The 25,473-nt window shown below is 37.0% G+C and overlaps 1 protein-coding gene across 1 annotated transcript in view; it reads right to left on the reverse strand.

The window, feature by feature from the left end:
* LOC149779764 (retinol dehydrogenase 12-like) overlaps positions 1–20,829 on the reverse strand; it is a 32,728-nt gene extending 11,899 nt beyond the window's left edge. The window contains exon 1 of the mRNA XM_089940621.1: positions 20,415–20,829. Within this exon, the coding sequence (XP_089796747.1) occupies positions 20,415–20,607 (193 nt within the window). The 5' untranslated portion in view covers positions 20,608–20,829. The remainder of the gene's footprint in view (positions 1–20,414) is intronic.
* Between the last annotated feature and the right edge of the window lie 4,644 nt (positions 20,830–25,473).

A 25,473-nucleotide genomic window follows, 5' to 3' on the forward strand; every position in this document is an offset into this window, starting at 1 on the left:
CTTTTGCATATGACGTTCGTCTTTGACCACTAACTGTTAAACTGACAAGTTCATCATTGTTGAATAACAGTAGAGATTTATTCGTTTCGATTGAGACAACCTTATCATCAACAAAAACCTAAAACAAGTCATCCATTTGCTGAGGGTGGCCTGTAAAATTGTCGTTCTCTTATTCGATTAATAATCCAGTAATTTTGCTCCAAACAGTTACTACGCGTTGAATATTATGGTCCACGTGCTTGTGGCACGGTTGATTCAAGTTAATATCGCGCAATGACATCAAGAAAATGTTTGAATTTACCATCGCGAGCAAATCACAATTGACCCATGGTTTTCGGCGACTTGAGGCTCCACTACCGACTGCTATTTTGCAACGCTATCCGCGATGGTGTTCCGACAGCTCCTAACGCTGAAGTTTTTGCATCCGCTGTAGCCGCTCCTGCCAACAATGCTGGAATCGCTGCGATGAATGAACTTATTCCAGCGGTCTTTTGCACCTGTTTACCTCTAATTTTGGACAATTTTAACGTTACTGAGGTATTGTTTTGTTTGGCCGCATTAAGCTGAGAGATATGTGTTTGGGTCAACCACATGGGAAAATATTCGGTCATTTTTGTTGAAGAAAGTTTTAATGTGAGCCCACAATTGTTTTTTATTGCGTTTTTTATTTTCCCAAACAGATTTTCACTTAGGTCCACCTTCACTTAGTGATAGGATATTAAAAAAATAGGTAACGTTTTCAATTATGAATTTTATGTATTTTCTACAGGTATATTGACGACCCTCATTCGACCACCAGCACCCTCCAATCACAGGGTCTAGTCGGAAAGTGTAATTATATGTCAGGTCAATGTCTAATGTCTAGTTATATTATCAATTGTTTCACCGCGCAGACAACAACGTGTCCGTCTTGATAAAAGATATATGTGTCAACTGGTTATTATGACAAGGAATAGACAACGGGGATGGGGGTGTAATTGATATCAACTCGCCTATGGAAACCCCAAAGAGAATACAACCCTGACCAACTATGTATTCAGGCCCGCTTTTGTAATTACCACCGATGTCGTTCGTCACAAATTAAATTGACCAGCGTTGTTGAGATAATTTTAAAATGTCCGGAACGATGTGATATCCCACACATAAAAATCGTTGACATCTGAAATGTTGTCTGCCCATCCTGACATTTATCATATTGACGGCCGTGCATTCTCAACCGCGTACGTTTTAGAATCCAGTTATTTAACAAAACTGACATGTATGGAAATTTTAGGGTCTTTCCCGATTGTTAATGTGATTCTTCGTTCAGTTTCTTCATTGGTTGTGGGTCGGTGGTTCTTTCCGGGGTTTTCCGGGTTCTTCTTCCACCATTAATACTGGCCGCCATGTATAGCCTATCGTGCTGAAAAATGGCGTTAAACCCCACAACAACAACAACAACAACAATCTTCATTGGTTGATTTTACGTCGTAGGTGCCTGCAGAAAATCCAATACCTTTCCAGTTGGCAAAAGTGTCCTCTGAAAACATAAGCGAGTTATTCGCGGACAGACTACAAACAGTTATGATCGGATATTAGGCCATATGCGATCTCAAGTGCGCATGATGCACCAGCGGTAAAAGTGCAGAAAAGGACAACCTGAATTCTGGTTTCCCTGATGAGATTGTAGTCATTAAGATAATCTCTGGGTTGATTTACAACAACCTGTCACATATACATGATTCATATCTTCAACAAGCTGATGCATCAGCACGCGATACGTATTTATGACCATCATATAGTTGGTGATCAGCCGCTGACATCTTCCAGTCACTTGGTAGTTTAATATCATTTCTAGAGACCTCCATACACTCCCTAAAAATATTTTTAGCATAAATGTGACTTGTTGTCACTATATATCACAGTGATTCTTTTGAATTAGTTCTTTGAAATCTTGGGGGCGACTAATTGTAAACATGTGAGGCGTTACAGTGAACTAATGTGCGCAGTCCGAATCAATTTCAGATAAAATTCAGAGATTATGAGTACCAAGTATTCTATAGTGAAATCGACCTTAGAATCATCAAATCTGACTTTCTCTTCTTCACATTTACCAGCTAGACTTGGTTCTCTCCCTACTTAATAAGTAGATTCTCGTCCAAAACTTGATATCGTACCGGCGATCTTGTATATGACAATACGGCGCGTTAGTTATTCAACTCTATGGCTTGTGTTAATAGTGTACATGAAAACGACCTATTAAGAGTTTAGATTCGCTTGAAAAACACGTTATGGTCCCCTCCCTTTATGAGCTAATATCGAAAATTACGCCGTAACTATTTATACCTCTTGTAATGGTAAGCATATATAGTAAATGTAGGTCGACCGAATACACTGGACAACAAATTTTTACAAAAGTCATGTTACTGAAATAAAATTAGTCAATTCTTATCAATTTTTATGTGCTGAACACGAATATGACAGTCAAATTGCAAAATTGGCTCTAGTTTTTTTTGTAATCTGCAAGAAATTAATGTTTACATAACGAAATGCATTCCAATAGTAAAAGGTCAACTGTAATAGCCTACCTATAAAAAATCAAGTCATTGACTACATCTTAGATTTCTTCGCCTGTCTCTTGTACAGCTGTTCGGGAGCATCTCTGAGGAGTGTCCAGCAGTAGTCAGCCAGCATTGTAGTGGACCATTTTCCCTGGTATCTTTGTTCCATTGTTGCGATATCTTGATGAAAACGTTCGCCGTGTTCATCACTAACAATACCACAGTTGCTAGGAAAGAAATCCAAATGGGAATGAAGGAAGTGAATCTTTAGAGACATATTGCAGCCAAGTTTCTTATACTTCATCAACATGTCTTCTACTAGTTCCTTATAGTTTTCTGCCCTAACATTTCCGAGGAAGTTTGTAGAAACTAGGCGAAAAGCATTCCATGCTTGTTTCGCGTCACCTTCCAGCAAGTTGTTGAACCGGTCATCTTTGAAAAGCTCTCGAATCTGAGGACCCACAAAAACTCCCTCTTTAATCTTTGCTTCGCTGAGTCGAGGGAATTTTTCATGCAGGTATCGGAATGCTGGCAAAGTCCGGTCAATGGCTTTCACGAAGTTCTTCATCAAACCTAGTTTGATGTGAAGGGGTGGTAGCAAGATTTTCTGAGCCTCAACCAGAGCTGGGTGTTGGATATTCTTCTCTCCAATGGCTACATTCTGCCTGTGAGTCCATTCCTTCCTCATGTAGTGCATTTTCCTTGCTCGCCTATCCCACTCGCATAAGAAACACATGTATTTTGTATATCCTTGCTGCAGTCCCATTAAAAGGGCAACTACCTTCAAATCACCACAGAGGTGCCAGCTGTACTTGTTATACTCAATGGAATTCAGTAGCTGCCTTAAGTTATCGTATGTCTCTTTCATGTGGACAGCATACGCTACTGGAATAGATGGAAGAATGTTTCCATTGTGCAAAAGCACAGCCTTGAGACTCAGTTTCGAAGAGTCCACAAATAGTCTCCATTCTTGTGGGTCATGAGTGATTTTTAAAGCATTCATGAGGCCCTCAATATCGGAACAGAATATCAGATTACTTTCCTTTCTGAAGAAAGGCTCCAATTGCTGGTGGCGCTTTCGATATGCAGTAATTGTGACATCTTCTTCTAGAAGATTCCATTGTTGGAGTCTTGATCCTAGCAATTCTGCCTTGTTCTTTGATAAGTCCAAATCACGAATCAGGTCATTTAGTTCTTCCTGTGTTATTCTGTGTGGGGTTGATGATGCACCACAGTGAAAATCTGGATCACTGCATGCTGATGGACCAGGAGAAGAACAGGTCGACTCACCTTTGTCTTCGTCAGATGAATCAAGAGAATATTCTGCTGGAGGTTCTGGAATAGGAAGTCCCTCACCATGTGGAACTGGTCTCAATGCAGACGGAATGTTTGGGTAGACTATTCTCGACTTCTTTCGCTTCGTTATTCCGCCGGAAAGAGGAGGAACCAAGCAGAAGTAACAGTCATTTAGGTGGTTGCTTGGCTCTCTCCACACCATTGGGACTGCAAACGGCATTGATGACCTTTTGCAATTCAACCACTGTGAAAGCTGTGTTGTACATGTAGCACAGCATATATGCGGAGCCCAAGGCTTGTCTTGGTCACCAACCTTGCATCCGAAGTAAAGATGATATGCCTTCTTCACTTGAGAATTGATACTTTTCTTCTGGTTGGCAAATGTCACTTCCCCACAAATATAGCAAAAATTGTCCGCGGTATTAACACACTTTCGAGGCATTACTGTTCTTTATTGTACGTAAATGGATAAAATAATAAGTTTTATGTAACAGTAGCTTGAACTGTCTCGCACAACGTCTAAAATATTTTAAATGCTGAACCTATCTGATTGGGCTTTATATAGTACACTGCTTACGTCAGCTTCAGCAGCCGCCTGGCATTAGTATAATAGGCCTACACATGTATAGTACACTGCTGACGCCAACTTACTTCAGCAGCCTCATGGCATTAGTATTGCATTGCATCAGAAAATGATGCAATCAACTGTGGATGATGTGAGCATGATGGTATTATGCAATGTTACATCATTATTCCGGATGTTGCTGCAGTCCTACTGGAGAAATTTACACAGTGAAACATAGAAAATGAGGTATATGAATATCTTCAAAACGAGAGCCAATACAAATTTTTCACGGTTATATTCGTGTTCGGCACACCAAAATACTACAGATTAGGGCCTTTTCAAGTCAGTAATGATTTCACTGTTGACCAGTGATATTTCCAGCTCTTTCACTAGAAATATTCAGTTACGTTTCGATATTAGCAGAGCTGTTCTAACTCTATGTAGATTAAATCAAAATAGATTATCTCTACCTGAATTAAACACACGTAACAACGCCGTTTTGATAAAATCTGCGTCAGTAACGGATGATATAATCATACAGCTTGCTTACATACCCTGGAAAGTATTGATCGTACTGGCTGTTTACCAATGATGCAGAATGATACCGTGTTCAGCCTCAAGAACGTGTATGTGTTCTGACTACTTTAGTTGATTAATCATCCACGAGTTGTGCATTGTATGTCGCTTGCTTGCCCAGTCATGAGGGAGAGAGGATGTGGTGACTAGTCAGCATCCAAAGGGGGAAAAGGGGGCAAAACGCACATTATGGCCCTAATTATCTGAACACAGTGATGAACGTTCATATGACGATCGCATGTTTATCGGGGTTGTAGATTCTTTGGAACACTTTGAAACTCTTCGCCTAGAATATCACCAGCTACAGCTTTTTCACCTGATGACATAAACATTGTGCCTCCCTGTTTATCCCTCTTTGTGTCTAAATTAAAGGTAAACTTTCATGCTTTTCTCTTTTGATTTTAGCACGCATAATTATCATTCACATGACTGATCACCCATTTAAGATCTGACATTAATAATAGTTCCAAACTATTTTCATTTGCTTTCATTATTACGCAACTTAAAGCTAAAACAAACACATGAAAAACAAAACTACTACTATACTATATGTTATACAATAATAAGGTCATGCTTGAAATACCCATTTTAAAAACAAGTTAATTTACTGTTGTTTGAGACCGTCTTTATTTTATGATAAATAATTGCAATTTGCAAGATTTTCACAGAATGGTGGGAGATATCTGATGTAACTGACAATTAACAAGAAGAGATCGCAGCTGAATTTAAATGAAATAGAATATACGAACCACAATAATTCCTGGAATCTATGTCATTGAGAAGAATGGATAATGTTTGCTAAAGACGTACAACTTCATGAACCTTGGGTAATTAAATAGAACCTCATTTATTTTGCCAGCTGGAGGCTTGTGAAAGATAAGGGGCATCATTTGGCGCATAGCCGTATATGCTTCTCTTCTAACTGTAACCATTCTACTGAGTATAATTCTCCAAACTCTGTTCCAGTTATTTCCATCCTGCTGTTTTCGCATGCTAAATGTCGAGATATTTTTATTGGTTCGAACAAAAATTACCATTAATTTACCACTACTACTACTACTACAACTACTACTACTACTAGTACTACTACTAATGCTACTACTACTACCACTACTACTACTACTACTACTACTACTACTAATAATAATAATAATAATAATAATAATAATAATAGTAAATGAAGATAATTGTTATGAACGCACTAAATATATTTCGTATCAGTGATATGTTTAAGACATACACATTGTTACATACTGCTTGCATATTGACAAATATGATTTTTCTTTTCCTGCGCCTCCAATTATAAACATTGCTGGTTAAAAGGTAGTTTCCTACACAAAGCAGTTTACAAGCTTTGGTTCCTCAAATTAGTCTAGTTGTCTGTATCTTTTCCTCCAAGTTGTAGTGTGGCTGATTTTCACCTGTACCTGCCAGGTTATCTAGGAAATGTAGCAGTACTTTTTTGATAAGTTTCCAAAGAATTCTATGTCAGCAGAAAATGTTATATCCCCCTCCAGATAATTTTTTCTTTTTTCTACCACTCACCCCTATTTCCCACAAACTCTCTGGTCTTTCACATAACATACAAAGTCGATGAGATTAAACATCCTTAATATTCTACAAGAATCCCATAATACTTATTCCAATTAATGTCCTGATTTATTCTGTGATTATCATACCACAAATTTGTTGCTGATACTGCTATCACTAAAAGCCTTTGATAAAGTCCTTAGTTCTTTCGTTATCTCTCCATTCATCAAGTTTTAAGCCTTACATAATTCTGTCGGGGAATCGTTGATAATAATAATCCTCCGACTTAGCAATTACCTACAAGGTTTAGCTAGACTTGCTTTAGACTGAGCAATTATCTATAGGGTGTAGCTAGACATGCTTCTGACTGATCAATTATATATAGGGTTTCGCTAGACTCGTTTTATCTAACAGGAGTGCAAACTAACTTAAGGAATTATTTTAAGTTTGTACACTTGCTTCTATCAGTCATCAATTCTAAATAAGATAGAGCACAACCTTAATGAACGAACATCAATCATTTGCTTGTAATGGAATGCTTGTTTATGTTAATTCAATTTCGTAGAAGTACATTTACATGAAAAAAGCGTCTTTCGCAGTAAATTTTGTTAAATTTTCGTTTCGTATTCATGTTGTACATATACTGTCAGTGTAAGCACTGTGTATTTCAACAAGAAACGTCTCACTGTAGTAAAACCATACTTAAACATCTATGTTTAATCAACCACTTCGGGCTGGGTAACTCTTATCCAACAATGGTAGCTCAGTCGCATAGCGTCCGGCTCTTAATCCTAAAGTTGCCGGTTCTATACCCACTCAGACCATCCTGGGTTGGCTGTCTCATTGTGATCATGGGAAAGGTGCTTAGCTCCAGTCGTCGGCATGATACAGCCAAAAATGTGTTGAAAGTACCATTAAGGTCAACATGTAAATTGTTCTCCATGACGTTTGTGTATTTTCACAGTACATCACACGCAGACTTTCTACTGTAAGGTATAAAAGACATATATGCGAAAGTTTGTATTTAGCAAACCTTACATACCTGTATTCTTACATACAACCCAACGTCCACACCCCTAATTAAACGTAATATACATACAGCTAAAACCGTGTCAATGTATTTGCATTTCCAAAATAATGCAAAATGAGTGTTTAAAACACTGGACAAAAATATAGAAGTTATGTACACTTTTGCGAGAAAAGTTTAAACTTAGAAAGAAAGAAATCCAATCCACACTTCTGTAAGATAATACGGTTAAAGAAAAGACTTAGAGACTAATATTCCGAATCTACGTAACACTCGCATAGCAAACTAAAACGTCAAAATCGAATCTGATTAAAGTTTGTTTTCTAGTTAAGCGCGACCTACCCTACCGAGGACGTTACAAATATTCTTAATAATCTTGACTTGTATTAGTACATTATTTAAAGAATTTTCCAACTACTGAATTCTATTTAAGAAAATATTAGTTTCCCTATCTCACTTTTAACTCCGCCATTGCCGGTCCCAAGTCCTGATGTAAAATGAGGAGGGTTGGGCGTGGGGCTAGCACCCCGATGCTGTAAAACCCAACTTGCTACAAAAACGCCAACAGAATAAAATCCAGAAACTGAAAGCCTGAGGGAGGAAGAGTCTTCTTCTGGAAGACTTATGATGTGAAAGCCGCGAGCCCGCGGAAGCCATAAAGCAGACCAGCATTCTATCAAACAAGAGAATTATTATCGCAACATGGAATGTGAGGACAATGTACGAGGCAGGAAAAACAGCACAGGTAGCAGAAGAGATGAGCAACTACAACCTATCCTTACTGGGCATTAGCGAAACAAGATGGACTCAATCCCGAGAAAGAAGACTGATGACAGGAGAGATGCTACTGTATTCAGAACGTGAGGAAGATGACGCGCTTCATACACAGGGGGTGGAGCTCATGTTGTCGAAGCAAGCATATAATGCACTGATAGGATGGGAACCACACGGGCCCGCAAGATGTCAGGCGTGTCAGACAAGACAGTCACACGGGCCCGTATGATGTCAGGCGTGTCAGACAAGACAGTCACACGGGCCCGTATGATGTCAGGCGTGTCAGACAAGACAGTCATTCAATAGAAATACGTTGTCGCAAAATCATGCTTGCAAACAAATTCAGTTTAGGCGTTGCATGCTGTGACTGTTTGGTGATAAACTATGGTACCATAATTTAGTCGTATCACTCAAGGATGGGACAGTTTCACAAACTGGCCCCAGTCAAATTTCGTAACTTAAGGCTATGGTGTGACTTTTTGAGCTACTGTTGTGTAATAATTATAGACATGGGTGTGTGTGTGTGTGTGTGTGTGTGTGTGTGTGTGTGTGTTTTAACGTAGCTTTAACAAGTTTTCAATCATATCGCTACTATGTGTGACAGTTTATAGTGATGTCTAGCACTGAGGCATCATGTTTCAGACATGTAGCATGATGTCCCACCCAGTCACATTATCCTGACACCAGGCCGACCAGTCCTAACACTAACATCTTAATGCTGAGCGCCAAGCGAGGCAGCTGTTAGTACCATTTTTGTAAGCCTTTGGTATGACACGGTCGAGGATCGAACCCACGAACCCCCGCTCTAACCACTAGGCCACCAGAGCGGTCGCTGATATATTTGTGAATTTGGTCATAAGGCAAGCAGAATATCTCAAAAACTGCCTGGATGACAACCATTTTGAAATACATCCAGCTGTTAAGTACACAATGTTTTAAAAAGTATCGCCTAGTGAAATGGCTTGTGTTTGCACACTAAAAAAATGGCCTTCGGACATGAAAAATGCATGTATAAATTCGGGGATAGGGTGATCGACATTTTATTCTGTGAATTTCCACTGACTTGTCAGGTTAAGTGAATGATATTCTTATGTCTTTCTTTATTATACCTATCCAAAATTATGGACCTCTTTGGTTCACTCGCGTATTTTATTTATTTTATGTATTTTTATATTTGGCAGGTGTATGCAACATCAGATTTGTGCATCAAACGGTCCATTGCACCCTTAATGGTGAATTTTAGCCGGGGCACCCAAAGAACTTTTTTCCGGGTAAGGGGGTGGAGAGGTAGCAAACATGCAGTGGTCAGCTGTTAAGTTTTACCAAGTGCCTAAAATCTGGTTATTACTTTATTAAGGTAAGTGCTGACAGAAGTTTAGGGAAAAATCAAATAAAATTATTGCATTTCTCCCAAAGAAACTGGTAAAATTGGTATTCAACATTTTTAGTCCGTGTAAACGCTCTCAAAAATCCTCCCCGCTTAGTGGTAACACCATTGTATATTTGGTATCTGCGTCATAAATTCTGCAAAGGGTTCGAAAATAGTATCCCACTGGGGTTAAATTAAGTAGATGAACAGGAAAAACACTGACAATATCGCGGCAAGAAGCATTCTCATTTTACACATTTAATTCATCATAAATTGGATAAATAATAATAATAATAATAATAATATGAAAATGAGAATCAGAAGCAAAACTAAAAACTGATAATAAAGATCATTTTTATACACATCTTTTTCTTTATGGCCAGTAAATCAGTAAATATACGCATGGTTTTCGGCAGTGATTCCCCAGTGTACAACTCATAACCTAAAGTTTCGGGATTACAGGTAGACTGGGTAAATGTTAGCTGTATGCATAAATATGTGCCTCGTTCCCAGTAAGAGTATATGTGTGATTATAGGGTTGGAATCTCGATACGTTTTTGCTGTGTTATTTATTTTTGGGTTTTTTTTTTTGTAGAGTTTTTTTTCGGGGGGGGGGGGGGCTATGCTACTATCTAGGGCCCATGTTCCGGCCAAGCGAGGTAGGGAAAAAATATCGTGAGTCTCAGTATAACATGCTGACATTTGGGTTTTGATCTCACACATGCAAATTCTCAGACACGTGAGAAAAACAACTCTAGAGATATTTTAAATGTACGTAAAGGCATCCTGTTCCTATACCCACCCACCCTCTCCTCCGAAAGAAAAACCAAAATTCCCAAAATGGTGGCATAATGTTCACTCGTAGGACTCTCACTCATCCAAATTGCACGTGTCGAGTTTGAAAAATATAAGAGGATTTGAAGGGCATTAGACGTGTTATATACGGACAAATGAAATGTATAATAAAATCTCAGCGATCCTTTAAAAGAAAGCTCTGAGATAATTCAATACAGCATTAAGGGAACGATTTTCAATTTGGTGTGATATAATAACTACATTAAAACTTTCTAAGATTTCCTTTGAGTGCCTCTAGGACTGGACGATGTCAGTCTAAAACAAAAATATAATTCAGTCAATCGCCAGTTATGAAAATAAAATTCATATTCTTACAAAATCTTCCAAGTCTAAATATCTACCCATTCCCAAAAATGAGAAGGAAAACAAAAACAAATAATAATACTTTCAAAATTGTTTTCAGTGGAACAAAACTCTAACAATGATACGTACTTATAATGATACATATTTATGCACGACAACAGGCCTAAGCAGTTTCTGTAGAACACATAAAAGAAAATGAAGAAATTGAGTTCAGTAATTTGCGAAAATAACTGAAAAAAATAACTACATGTCTCAAAATTCTAAAAATATCATGTACTTATGCATATAATTAGACATAATTAGACATAAATAGACATAATTAGATAAAATAACTAATATGCCAAGAATCTAAATAAAGTCTATAGTGATGTCTAAATAAAGTCTATAGTGATGTCTATAGTGACGTTTAAGTCTATAGACTTAAAGTCAGTCAAAGTTATGATGCTAACTACACAGTGTAAATTAATTCTCAAGTTAAGGGCAAGTTTTGAAATGATTTGCCTGCTTATTAAAACAAAATCCTTGATTAAGAATTACAGACAGATGCCACAGTCAATTAAACATTACGAGGCATGACGGGAATCCTAAAGCAGGATGATTTTTCGTGTACATAGATATTCTTGCAGACTTCTTGTCACTACTGATAATTCCTGCAGCTCAAAAATTTGTTAAGGAGTCTGTTTTACTCATCATCAACAGAAAAAGAAAACAAAACAGCGGTTCTTACACTGATATTATCGCACTGAAAGGAGGTACTCCACGGGGGATTTTATTTGAGAAACCCATGTGTTCTTCTTTTTTTCCCCAGCCATGTTCCAAGGTCATTTTCATACCCAAATTAGATCAACGGTGCTTTTAAATCCCGTCATTCTATAGGTCTTCAGATTTATAACGAAAATATTTAATAATCGAGCATTAATTTGTCTTAAAAGTATCTTTCTTTCCAACTCCTTCCCACAACATAAAGTCATTACTTTTATACAGAAAATTGTCATATTTTCATATATCGTACTGTGCGTTCGATGTCGCTAGCTTATTTGTTTAAAGCAATCTTAAAAACATGGCTAACTATGGTTATCGTTTATTTTAAAATTAATTTATTTCCAGTAATTGTCTTTTTATTCATGCAAATACCACGAAATCGCGTAGTCTCTTAAAGGTCAAGGATGCTGGTCAATGTCACATGTTAGAACTCGAGGTCTTAAACTCTGCAACAAAAAGATGTGAAACTATCAATATGAGAAAAATTCAACAAGCAATTTATGTCCCCTGAATACAAGGTGAAAATTCAAAAGACGTTTACAGTATATTGAACTATAACCAAATAATCCTAAATCTTATATCACAAGTCCAAAGTATAGAATATTCCTAGTGAATTCCAAAAGGTCCTGATGAATCGCAATGATATAATCCAGAATGTCTTTGAATGAGCCCTCTATATTTCCAATGCAATGTTTCAGTCAAAAGGTCAACTAACACTTTGTAATTACAATGAGTATTTTAAATAAATAATTCTTCTCAAATTATATCTGAACACAGCTATAAGTGATTCCACAGACCTTTCGTAAAACAGGAATGCATACATGTTTACAGTCTGCAAATTATATATTTCACTTGACCTGCGACGTAATGCTATTTTCTGCGGGGACAAAACACACTAACTCAAAAACAAGGTTAGGTCTTGAACTCAGATTCAATTAAACATCTTGTTTACTTCTTATAATCATGAGAAGAAAAAAAAAATCAGGAAGTCATCAATTCCACTCCCTTTGATCACTCACATAAATGAAGCCAACAGAATAAATATACATAATCCACGTGTGTTTATTTTCAGATACTGTACAGGTTATAGCATCTGGATTCGCTTCTGCTCATATGCGGTATAAGTGTAGGCCTATGACTTAGTAAAAATTCTGTAACATCAAGTTTCGGTTTGTCAATATCTTATTTATACCATATGATTATTATTCATATTTTAGGAAACGCTGGCACAGATGACTTTCTTTACAAATGACCTTGTCAATGGTGTTATCTCTCTCTCTCTCTCTCTCTCTCTCTCTCTCTCTCTCTCTCAAAAGGGTTCCAGCTACTGTTATATTTGTGACAATATTTAACATTACAAGTGCAGTTTTATTTTTACTCGAACTTGATACTGTTTTCATGGATCCCCCACCCCAAAAAATACCCATGATAAATTGCAAACAGTGAAGCATGCATGAAAGAAATTTGGATGTATTCTTTTAGTTTGCTAAAATACTTTGTTAGATCCAGCATGAGATTTGTGCCAAGTCATCAATTTTTTAGACATAAATACAAAAGTCGCGAAAATATCTGGTTCTTCTCTACAAATTGGACACTGAATAAAAACTATTTGCGCTATCTTTGATGACAGGTATCACAAAGAATTTCCCTAAAAATGAGCAAATAAATAAATTCAATTCGAGATTGGTTGGGGAAATCCTGCTCTACAGCCGGCACCAAAAACACATTAACTAGCATCCTGCAAATATTGGAAAACAATCGCACGATAATAATAAAAAGTTACAAGGTCCGATCCAACTATATATAATGATGCTTATCAGAGAAAAAAATTAACATGCTTACTAATGTAGAATTAATTCCCAAAGGATGATAATAATAATAATAATAATAATAATAATAATAATAATAATCATCCATGAATTAATTGTAGGCAAGACTGACAAATAAAGAGAAAGAAATAGCAGATAACAAAATTTGGATTCGGTAAAACAGAATTGCAAGCGGTAAGCGAATGTGCTTTAAAAAGAAAAAGAAAAAAATTTATTTAATCAATTAACCAATCAATTAACAATAGGAATTGATTCTAGGAATTGTTTTCTACTTAATTACCCTAAGGGCCAAGCAGCGTAACATTTTATGAAATGCAATCCTACAAGAATTGCTTGAAGCATAAGAAAAAGGTTTAGAATTAAAATGTCAGTAGTAGACGCCTGTATAAATAAAAACAAAACCTCTATTCATTGTACACTGTGTGCCTGACTTACTTTTGCTATGTCTAACCATATCTTACTCTCCATATAGTACATATGTTAGTAAACATACATTGTCTCTTAAATAATTCACTTACGTCTGCTTGTATATATTTTTTTTGTAAAGGATATTTGTCCTGTGAGTGTCCTTTAAAGAGAAGTTAGGACGATAATTAATCTGCTACGCTTTTTGTTACTGGTTTTTGTATGTTTCTCGTTCATGAAATGACGCAGACTTCGCGCTGTGCCAAATTGCTTTAAGTTTGTATCGAAGATAACACAAACAAAAATGTATGTTAACTGTCACGTATACATGTGTTGCTGTGAAGAAATAAAACAACAAAACTGTATATTTAGCGTAAATTAATGTTCCAGGTATTTGGATGCTTGGCTTGTCTACAAGTATACATTAACACTAACGTATCTGCGTCTTAAATTCATGTATGATGCATCTTATCACCGTACTTCTGGCTGGAGAATGTACAACTTTATCTGATTTGGATAGCTCTTGGTGCTGAATGGTGGTAATTGCAATTTCCAAAAGAGAACCGTTTCTTGCCCTAAACAAATACTATAGCTAAACCAGTCTAATCGGATATCTCCTTAGAAAGGTCAATTACGCTTAAAAGACAACATTTGATAGCCTTTTCCAGTTTCTGTACATAATGGCCCTCCATCTAATGAAAGGCTGTCCATATGGACAAATATATCTACGGCTATCAATCTGGTGGAGTAATCGATGAAAGGTTTTTTAATATTAACATTAATTTCGAACATTAAATTAACAGTTTTCTCCTAGAACTGATTGATTAATTAGTGTCATTTGTCCAATTAATGGCCGTTTTATAAGATTAAAATGATGCCAATTGTTACATTGATATCGCCAACATTGTTGGGGGAGTGGATACCATCAGAACACAGTCTATTCCAACAGCCTACTATGCATAGCATTATTTACGTAAAGGTGTTAATGTCTTTAAGTTTATATGTAAGTGGTTTTCATATTTATCTTGTTATTTTTGCTTTCAAATGTGTATTGCGTGGCCTTAATAAGCTTGCAGTCTTTTTCGGTGAGAGGTGTCATCCAAATTTCCATAGTCACTGAATTCCCCTTATTCCAGGAAGAAGGTATTTACGATCATCAATCAAGCAGGATAATATAAAGACACAGCGATTGCAAACCAGCCTTTAGATAATCATAATTAACACAAGGATAAATCGGCATGTTTCTCCAGCAGTGCAGTCAAGGACTGCCGGTTGGTGAGAAAGCTTTATGTCACTTTTTGCTCGCAAACTGTCGATTCTGGTGTGTTTCCGTCTGAACATCGGCCGATTATTTTCCATCTTTAAGCTCACTGTTATCAATGCCGATTTTTAATCTTGTCCCAGATGTGTTGGGCCAGACTTGGAAGGATTTACAAGCACTATTTTCATTCTCTAAGACAATCTTATGTCAAGCAGCTACACCAGCGGAATGTTATGGTATATCCACTTACTAACAGGCCTGCTAACGGCATTCAGAAGTTCTGAAATATTGGTGCGCTTTAAGCAAGGTTCTTCAGTAGTGAATGGTACGTCTACTCAAAGTACCGACATGCATCTCCATACACTTCCCCGATTATCCAATTATTCAATGTCATGTTTTATTTTTTTTCTTCTTCAAAACATCCTGTATGCCGTACAAACACTAGAAAACTGTATTTCCAACTTCATGTTATATCTCCGCAGTTTTACAGCGTACTGCACGAGTAGCTCCAGATAATATACAGAACGTTATTTTGTCTACCATTTCGCACATCAAATTTTGTTTACAGGTTCAAAGAAACATTAAGGTTATCAGAAGATAGCTTTTCAAATACCTCTCGTGTTTTGAGTTTTACTAAGTTTACCAATTATTTACCGCACGTGATGCAAGGATGGTTGTCATAGAAATAGCTGAATCCCATAGAACTAGTCCAGATTGATATTGCATAACGTTTGAGTATGTACGTGACACACGGCACTGCTCCCAATTTGTTTATGAATGTATATGCTTTGTTCTAAGTAAATATGTAACGTATTCTTAAAATGTTTCATTAAAATTAAAACCAAATATATTCCCGTTAATTTCACTGCGCTCCATCAAAAAATCGGTTTCATTAAATATAGGTTTCATAATGCAAAATGAAGCCGTCCCGAAAACATCTTTTAGAACTTAGCTTTAAAAAGTAATCAGACTGTCAACAAACCAGCTTTATTATCACTCCAGTTATTACTACTCATATCCATTTGTTACGATCAACAACTCATATCTTTTCTGACCGCTCCAGTGGCCTAGTGGTTAGAGCGTCCGCCTCGGATGCGGGAGGTTGTGGGTTCGATCCCCGGCCGAGTCATACCAAACACTTACAAAAATGGTACTAACAGCTGCCTCGCTTGGCGCTCAGCATCAAGAGGTTAGTGGTCGAGCTGGTGTCAGGATAATGTGACTGGGTGGGACATCATGCTACATGTCTGCGGCATGATGCCCCAGTGCTAGACATCACTATAAACTGCCACATTGCTACGTTAAAAATCCAAATCACAACAACAACAACATATCTTTTCTTATTTTTCAGCTAAAACACAGGCTGTTTAAGAAACTAATACATGTATTTGTTTCTGTTTACAATCAAAGTGTATTCATTCTCGATGTTTCCATTATATACATACATGAGTGTGATTAGATTTAAATATTTAAATGTTCAAATTTGTATTATTATATTTAACAGAGATGTTTTGTCCGTTAAACTTTTTCATTTTTAGTAGGGTGAGTGTACCATTCTGACAATATGTGACACTGAATATTGAATATAGAAGTATCATAGGAAGGTCCGTTAATTACAAACAGCACAATTCATTTTTAATGAAGTTAATACTTGAAATTCGCCTGTTGACCTTTGAAGCTTGAGTGGACGTATCGTTGACCGACATTTATCGTTGCTTTACTGTACCTGCATGAATATAGGAATTGTATTTATTTTGTCTTTATACTGTGGAGAGAACGGGGGGCAGAGGGATGAACAATACGGAGATAATATCCGAGTATTGGACTGGTGCATTTCCTAAATGGGAAATGAATGTAGTTTCAGAGTTCCAGAGGTGTTAACATCAGTTTGTTAATACCAATTTTATTGCCTTTATGGCGATATCAATCTTTAACACATCGATAAAACGGTTCATTATGTGTGTGTGTGTGTGTGTGTGTACATGTTGAAAAATTGCCGCCACTCATCCTCAAGATGGTTCTTGCGACGCCACTGTAGTTTCTTTTTATGATGCTTGAATTGATATATTTATATTTGTTTAAGAAATGAAATCGCATAAACCAGATAAGTGGATCTTCATTCTAGGTAAACATGGCATTACAAGGATAAATTAACCATGATCCCAACTGAACATGGGAGTTTTTAAAGCCATTAGATCAAAATGAGTATTGTTACAAAATTGAATTTGCATTCAGTGTATGTTTAACAATGTTTCCACACCTGAATGTCATTGCATCAGTGATGGGTATTCTACCCATCATGCATTATACTAACACCCAAAAAATCATTTAGAAATTGGAAGGCTGTGTGCAAATAACATTTTAAAGACTTTTCATGAAATCGTCTTGTAAACATTGCTTATCTATTAATTGAAGGGTAGGCAGTCCACCCAGCCAGATTTTGCAAGAATATATAGTGGAATTTGTAGATTTTGATTTACCCACTCCCCTTCCACCTCCTTGGAACAATTTCTGCGGACGCTCATGTTTATCGAGGTTTATCGAAGGGGTAAATTAAGCAAGCAAGTCTATTACCTAGCAGATCTCTTTATTTTCTACCTACCCCTTCTAACATCTCTACATGCTCGACCTACTCCGGCTTACATCTCTACATGCTCGACCTACCCCTGCTAACATCTCTACATGCTCGACCTACCCCTGCTAACATCTCTACATGCTCGACCTACCCCTGCTAACATATCTACATGCTCGACCTACCCCTGCTAACATCTCTACATGCTCGACTACCCCTGTTAACATCTTTACATGCTCGACCTACCTATGCTAACATCTCTACATGCTCGACCTACCCCTTTTAACATCTTTACATGCTCGACCTACCCCTGCTAACATCTCTACATGCTCGAGCTACTTCTGCAAATAAAGCTCCAAAGTAACTGATGACTGATGCTTACTAAGTGAAACTGAACAAATGTGAAAGTTTGCCTTTGAGTTCGTTTGAAGTTTTACGGGACAGCACTGCAGGCCTGTTATTTAGTTCCAAAGTAATTTAAGTAAAATGCCTTGCTGAAAAGTCACAACACGTGATAACCGGCCTGGGTTGATCAAATAGCAGTGGCTTTACTAGGGTTGGTGTCGCCCAGTGCGGTGACTCATGCTGTCACCCCCATGGACATCCTTCCTGTACAAAAATTCAAAAATTGTATAGACAGTCATTTTGGTGTCACCCCCATGGACCTCCTACCTGTACAAAAATGCAAAATTTTTATCGACAATGATTTTGTTGTCATCCCCTCGGATGGTGTCACTCAGTGCAGTTCGCACCCCCACCCTCACCCCCCAGTGACGCTACTGTCAAATAGTAGGATTTGAACCCGCACCCATTTTGGGTTGTGAGTCCAACACACTAATCACTTATCCACCGTTTGTCCTGGCTCTATTAATTTCCCCTTGCGACATGCAATAGGGCTCATATGGCCTATAAGAGATCAGTGATCCCCAGAGTGTGTAATGTACGGACCGGCTGGCACACTGACAAAAACTTTTATAGCTAATAGATCTAAAGATAAAACAATAAACATAAGTCACCTGCTGAGCATACAGTTTATATAAACAAATTTCAACGCACTTAACAAAACAATTCTCTCTCTCTCTCTCTCTTAAAATCTGAGCTGATGCTCTATATGTCATAAATCGATGAAGTTCATTTTAGGTATTATAGTTGTAGAGTTTTAATTACGCTTTTAATTACATGTTCGACTTACTCCGGCTTACATCTCTACACCAGTCCACCAGTTAAGAAGAAACCGGCTATATTATTCTTTTTCCTTTGTCAGTATTACCGACGTAGAAGGTTCGCCATTGTTTTAAAAACTGGGTTGTGGTTGTGACATAAATCAGATACATCCGGTTATTACTATGTTCGTAGTATTGAACTCAGCCTAATGTGCGTGTGTGTGTGTGTGTGTGTGTGAGAGAGAGAGAGAGAGGTGGGGGGGGGGATAAAGGAACATGCTGCATAGCAGATTTAATTTATTAGTTAAGCGATCTTCGCTGGTATCAGATGGGTAAAGAATGGTAATTGTTTCTCCACAATTACTTCTAATATAATTCCAAAGACTGACGATAATTTTTAAACATTAATAAATAAAGTCCACCACTCGTTTTAAAAGGCGAATAAGCAGAACCTAACAAATCACATGAACATGATATCCCGTAAGCTTGCTCACGATAATAAAAATAAAATTTACACGGAAACACGCCACAGAATACTATCCGAATATATTTAGCACATCAACTTGTAGCGTTGACTTCGTATTTTATATTATTTTATATTAATTATCTGCTAAGGCGAAACGATTTTAATACTGAAGCCCGTTGGTTGCAATGTGTACATGTTTTAATAAATAAAAGCTTGTAGCGATTTTGTTGATACGAAACACTATGCAACCTGAGGAATGCAGACACATAAAATGGCGTGTATCACCAAGTTATGCTGGAGCTTAATCTGAATCGGTAAGGAGTACCAGGTTTAATTCAACATAGCGTGATCCTTTGATAATTATATGTCTGCCTATATCTTGCTAATCTGATAAACAAAACCACTAAATAATTTGTACAAAAGAAATGCAAGTTTACTAATTGGAGATCTTTATTTACTAATCCTAAGTCTCAGTGGACTAGTTTAGATTTCAAATAAACAGAGATCTCCGATTAGAAAAAGAAAAGAAGATAAAGTTTGTCCTTTCAGAGCTCCCGTACAAAACGTGCAGGAATAGAAAGAACAGAAAACTGTCCTTCTGACATTGCAAAATAATTTTTAAAAATCCTGATCTTTTGTGTTAACATGGTGCTAAAGCATAGCAAAGTTTGATTTATATAGGACCAGTTGCCAGCATGCTCTTCCCCACAGGGGTCACAAGCTTGCCCGCTCAATTTGGATGTCCCTGGATTTAAAATCACCCACTAGTGGCTGTATTGCAAAGGATCCATATTTTCAGAGAGAATATAGCTATGATGTGTGTTCTATGTCAAAATCTTTGTGCACAAATTGAAAATAAAATAAGTCAATATTTTAACTGCAATCAGCTACAAACAATCGATGACGTGCTTTGAGATTTAACTGTTTTCGTTTATATTTGTTTTTTTTTTTTAAATTCTGGGAGTGTGCTCGTAATTTGTTGATAATATCGTATGACACATATCAAATAGAAGTCACTAACCTGTGACCATTCTTATTGGTTGATTTATTTATGTGAAAAGAACATAAGTCATTGATATGCTATCGATGTCGTTCGCCAGTAACATTGAAAAGGGTCTTACCTGTGATGATCACAGTTTTCCCATCTAACCGGTTATTACTAGGGCACTGCACTGTCCACCGGATGTACTTTCGCAAAAGGAAGACAGAAAGCAGTACCACAGAAATGATAATTGGAATGATGAAGGTCAAATCCTCGATATCCACATCCTGGTCAGCCTGCCAAATTTTCGTTTTCTCCCTGCCTTTGTCCATTTTTGAACCTGTTCTTGAAACCGTCAGCTTTGTTTCTAAATTCTTGCTTATGTGACCGTATGTAGATTCAAAACTCCGCTTGGCGATGAATATGAAGTATTGAAAAATAGACGGGAAACTGGTCGGCTACGAATTACCTCAACTAGTTCAAGTACATACCCAACCAGCAATACGCATTGGAACGAAAACGAGGCAGAAGCGCGTGCAGGCACTCTGAAACAAGGAGAGATAGGTTCTAATAAACATAATACACGTGGGGCTGTATAAGGTAATGGCGAAAATGACTAAGAAGGTGCCTGAACGGTGAACCACGGAATTTGTAGTCTAAAATTCCTATCTATATCCATCATTCAAGATATTTTTATATGAGCATAAATAATCTACAATGACAAAATATTATTTGTTGACGCTCCGTCCTCTTATCGTATTTGTCTACTCGACATGTTCTTGTAATGTATGTATGTATGCATGTCTGTCTGTCTCTATGTATGTATGTATGTATGCGTTTCAATTATCTGTTTTTAACTCATTATTTATTAATATTGTTCTTATTGAGATCTGGTTACATTTATGATTGGTTTACGTAACTGTACCCATTTCACACACACACACACACACACACATGGTGTGTGTGTGGGGGGGGGTTACAAGATAGGAAATTTATCAAATTAATAAGAAAATATATATAAAAGAGCGCATAATAAGAATACAATTGTGTGTTGGCCAGTTCCTTGAAAGATGAGAATACAATCGGACTTTCATTTGTTCAGGGTGTATGTACTCAAAAGCTCCATGGAAGACATTGAAAATTAACGCCAAATCAAAGCAGTAGGTACATCTAAAAATAGTCTTTACAGGTTAATCGCCTAGTTGATACTGGCTGGAGTTTCACTTCACATAAAAATATGATATACATCCAAGAACGTGGAACCAGTCGGGTTTCAAGCGAAACCGATTGCTGAAGTGAGAAAGCAGATGGCGTCAGCTGTAACAACCATAAATATATATTTGACTGTAGCAATGTGATAATGGATAATTAATGTCAGGGTCATCAAGTCTAAGATAAAACGTCTTATTTTTGCACCATGTTTTCCGACCTTGAACTATGTAAGAAAGCAAGCAATCAGTCCTCTGTTGGGTCGGCATTCTTCTGTTGTTATGGAAATTCAATGTACCACTATGTTTCAAGGAGGTGTTTTGCAGAAAGTGATCTTTTTATATAGAGTACATTCTACAAAATATATGTTTAATAATATATGTCAACCTTGCATCAAGTCGCCCTTTTCTGGAAATCTTCACAGACTTTTCAGGTAGTTTAAAGCAACGTTTTAGATTGTGACTCCTTCTCTAGTAAGTGGTAAAACTATCTATTTTTCCACAGGAGCATAAACGTTTAAAAAAGAAATACTGGAAATAAAGTTTATATGATGACAGAACAAATTATTCTTAATTACTTATTATATGTCGAAAGTGGGAATTATATCCTTTATTAAATATTAAATTACGTATTACATCCTTAATTACATATCGTATCGCCATGTATTCAGTCCTGCCACAGGATAGATGAGGAAAGGGGATCAGGGGTACTTATAAGAAATGGGCTACCAAGCCCCCCACCCCCACCCCAATACCCATTCATGTACAAAATCAGTTTTAAATTCTATTTATTTTTCAATTAATATTTAAACTCATATTCAATCATATACTGTATCAATTTTTAAATTCCTATACATATTAACTGCCTGTAAAATCTACCTGACAAGACTGGTTGACTGTAAAATGTTGAATCTTCTGCAATCTGAGTAAAATAGATCTTCACATTCCAGTGTGTAAATCTGATGGGTACCAATAAAAGTCAGGTTCTGTTGATCTTGTGGTTCACCAATCAAATCACATCTTTCAAAAATTTCTGAAAGTGACGCGAGTCATTCGGAACATATCATTGTTATCCATAACTCTCCCTAAAACAATTCGCAGTACTTTATCTGATAGGATACTAACAATATATGGACTGGAAAAATCAAATGTCACCAAAACATGAACTTTTCTCGGTGTGTGTCAGATCTACAGGTGGAAATCTGATTTTAATCAGATTGATTCTTCTGCACAAAAAAAACCCAATCTTATGGTACTGAAGGCATGAGTACAATGCCCTAGTTATCCCTAAAGGTTTCATTAGATCACATATTAACGGTGATGAACAGGCTACGTAGTCTCAAATAGCATCGCAAAGGAAGATGAGCGATTTGACCAGACGAATCGCTATTAACATTATTTCGTAATCTGAAAGCAGTCGCTTCATCACAGTCGAATACTAATTTTGTCTCAGCACATATAAACACTATATTTTACTTTAATGAATATATCTTCTTGTACCCCCCCACACACACACACACAACCATTCATTCATTACGGACACTTCTTTGCACCTGCGTGTGCTGCTAATAATAGTAGAATCTAGGGATTAAAACAGTCTGATTAAAATCAGATCTCCTCTGTCGTACGTGAATATCTGACAGCGACCGCTAAGGGTCATGTTCTGGTGTAGTATGTCAGTGTACGATTAGTGTAGTATGTCAGTGTACGATTAGTGTAGTATGTCAGTGTACGATTAGTGTAGTATGTCAGTGTACGATTAGTGTAGTATGTCAGTGTACGATTAGTGTAGTATGTCATGTACGATTAGTGTAGCATGTCACTGTGCGATTAGTGTAGCATGTCACTGTGCGATTAGTGTAGTATGTTACTGTGCGATTAGTGTAGCATGTCACTGTGCGATTAGTGTAGGATGTCACTGTGCGATTAGTGTAGGATGTCACTGTGCGATTAGTGTAGCATGTCACTGTGCGATTAGTGTAGGATGTCACTGTGCGATTAGTGTAGGATGTCACTGTGCGATTAGTGTAGCATGTCACTGTGCGATTAGTGTAGGATGTCACTGTGCGATTAGTGTAGCATGTCACTGTGCGATTAGTGTAGCATCTCACTGTACGATTAGTGTAGCATGTCACTGTGCGATTAGTGTAGCATGTCACTGTACGATTAGTGTAGCATGTCACTGTGCGATTAGTGTAGGATGTCACTGTGCGATTAGTGTAGCATGTCACTGTACGATTAGTGTAGCATGCCACTGTGCGATTAGTGTAGCATGTCACTGTACGATTAGTGTAGCATGCCACTGTACGATTAGTGTAGCATGTCACTGTACGATTAGTGTAGCATGCCACTGTACGATTAGTGTAGCATGTCACTGTACGATTAGTGTAGCATGCCACTGTACGATTAGTGTAGCATGTCACTGTACGATTAGTGTAGCATGTCAGTGTACGATTAGTGTAGTATGTCAGTGTACGATTAGTGTACGATCATTATACACTCAGTGTACTCACTTCCACCCTTATCCAAAACTGAAAAAGTAACTGTACACTTTCTCAACATGGCTATACAAGGCTAACAAACAGGTATTCCAGACTAACTTAAGACTCAGTACGACTTGTGTGTGTGCGTGCGCGCGCATGTGTGTGTGTGTGTGTGTGTGTGTGTGAGTGAAATTTAGGTTTTTAACGTAGCTTTAATCATAATCCAGTAATACCGCTACGATGTCTGCAGTGTGGCAGTTTATAGTGATGTCTAGCACTGATGTCCCACCCAGTCACATTATCCTGGCACCAGTCCGATCAGTCCAACCACTAACCTCTTAAAGTTGAGCTCCAAGTCGTTCGTTTGAGTAGGCCGAGGTTCAAACCCGCGACCTCCCGCATCTGAAGCGGACGCTCTAACCACTCAGTACGACTTAAGTATCGATACCTTTTTATACTGTTCTTTTTTTTCTTTCATCGTTACATTCAAGCAAAATCATACTTAAAGTAATCGTGATGTTGGATTTATAGCGTGCAATTTCCAATGCTATGCTCACTTATTACGATGCAAATTTATATTAAGTTTTAAATGCGATTATCTGTATTAGGCACCTAGGAACGGATAAATATAGGTAATGCCTGCCAACCAATCCTGGCTTGTGTATCGAAATATTAAATTGTTACATATATTTAATTTGCATTGTTTGTTAGTTTTTTATTTGTTATATAATGTGGGTTATGTAAAATTGCATTTCGTAGTTGACATTGTCCAAAATCAAGTTCATTGTCCACCTGACTCTAATCATTGATTTTTTTTTTAAATCTGTCAATATTTTCTCTATGAGCGAGGGTTTGATATTAGGATCATTATCAATAGAAGTACAACTATTTATTTTGGTCTGAGTCAAGGACATCGTATTTAACATGTTCTTTATTGCAATTTCAGTAAAAGAGCTTCTAATTATAACTAAGAATTTTCACAAAATGAACTTTTCGCATTTATCCGGGTTATTATTTTGCGTCTTAATGTTTTATATAATCTTGTTTACTAAAAAATTATAGTATTCCTGCAATAACGTATGTGCAGAAATCGTTTATATTGTTGTATTCAGATTTTGATTTGGGTAAAATTATTTATTATTCTCTGGAAATACAAAGTGTTATGTAATAGTCTTGGAAAGAGACATTAATTGGGATTTATAGTGAATTTAAATAAGGAAACCTTGAGTTATATTATCAATTATTATATAGCTAACAAAAGAATGTTCGCACATAATTACAATTAAGGTCATTGGTACATTCTTACATTAGAGACTACCTGCCACTGTAGGCAAATCAACATCTTCAGCGTTGGAATTTATTTGCAATACGACTAAAGTTTTATTCAAAACTTTATTCATTAGGACTTGCGTTAGTAATTCTAAGACTCTTTGGGATTCGATTTTCAAAACCTTAAGTTCTTTTTACATTTTCACTTAGTATTGTAAGGAAACAATTTTCGGGGGAA

This window comes from Sinohyriopsis cumingii, chromosome 17 (genome assembly GCF_028554795.1).
Source record: "Sinohyriopsis cumingii isolate HCF-2022 chromosome 17, ASM2855479v2, whole genome shotgun sequence".
NCBI lineage: Eukaryota > Metazoa > Mollusca > Bivalvia > Unionida > Unionidae > Sinohyriopsis > Sinohyriopsis cumingii.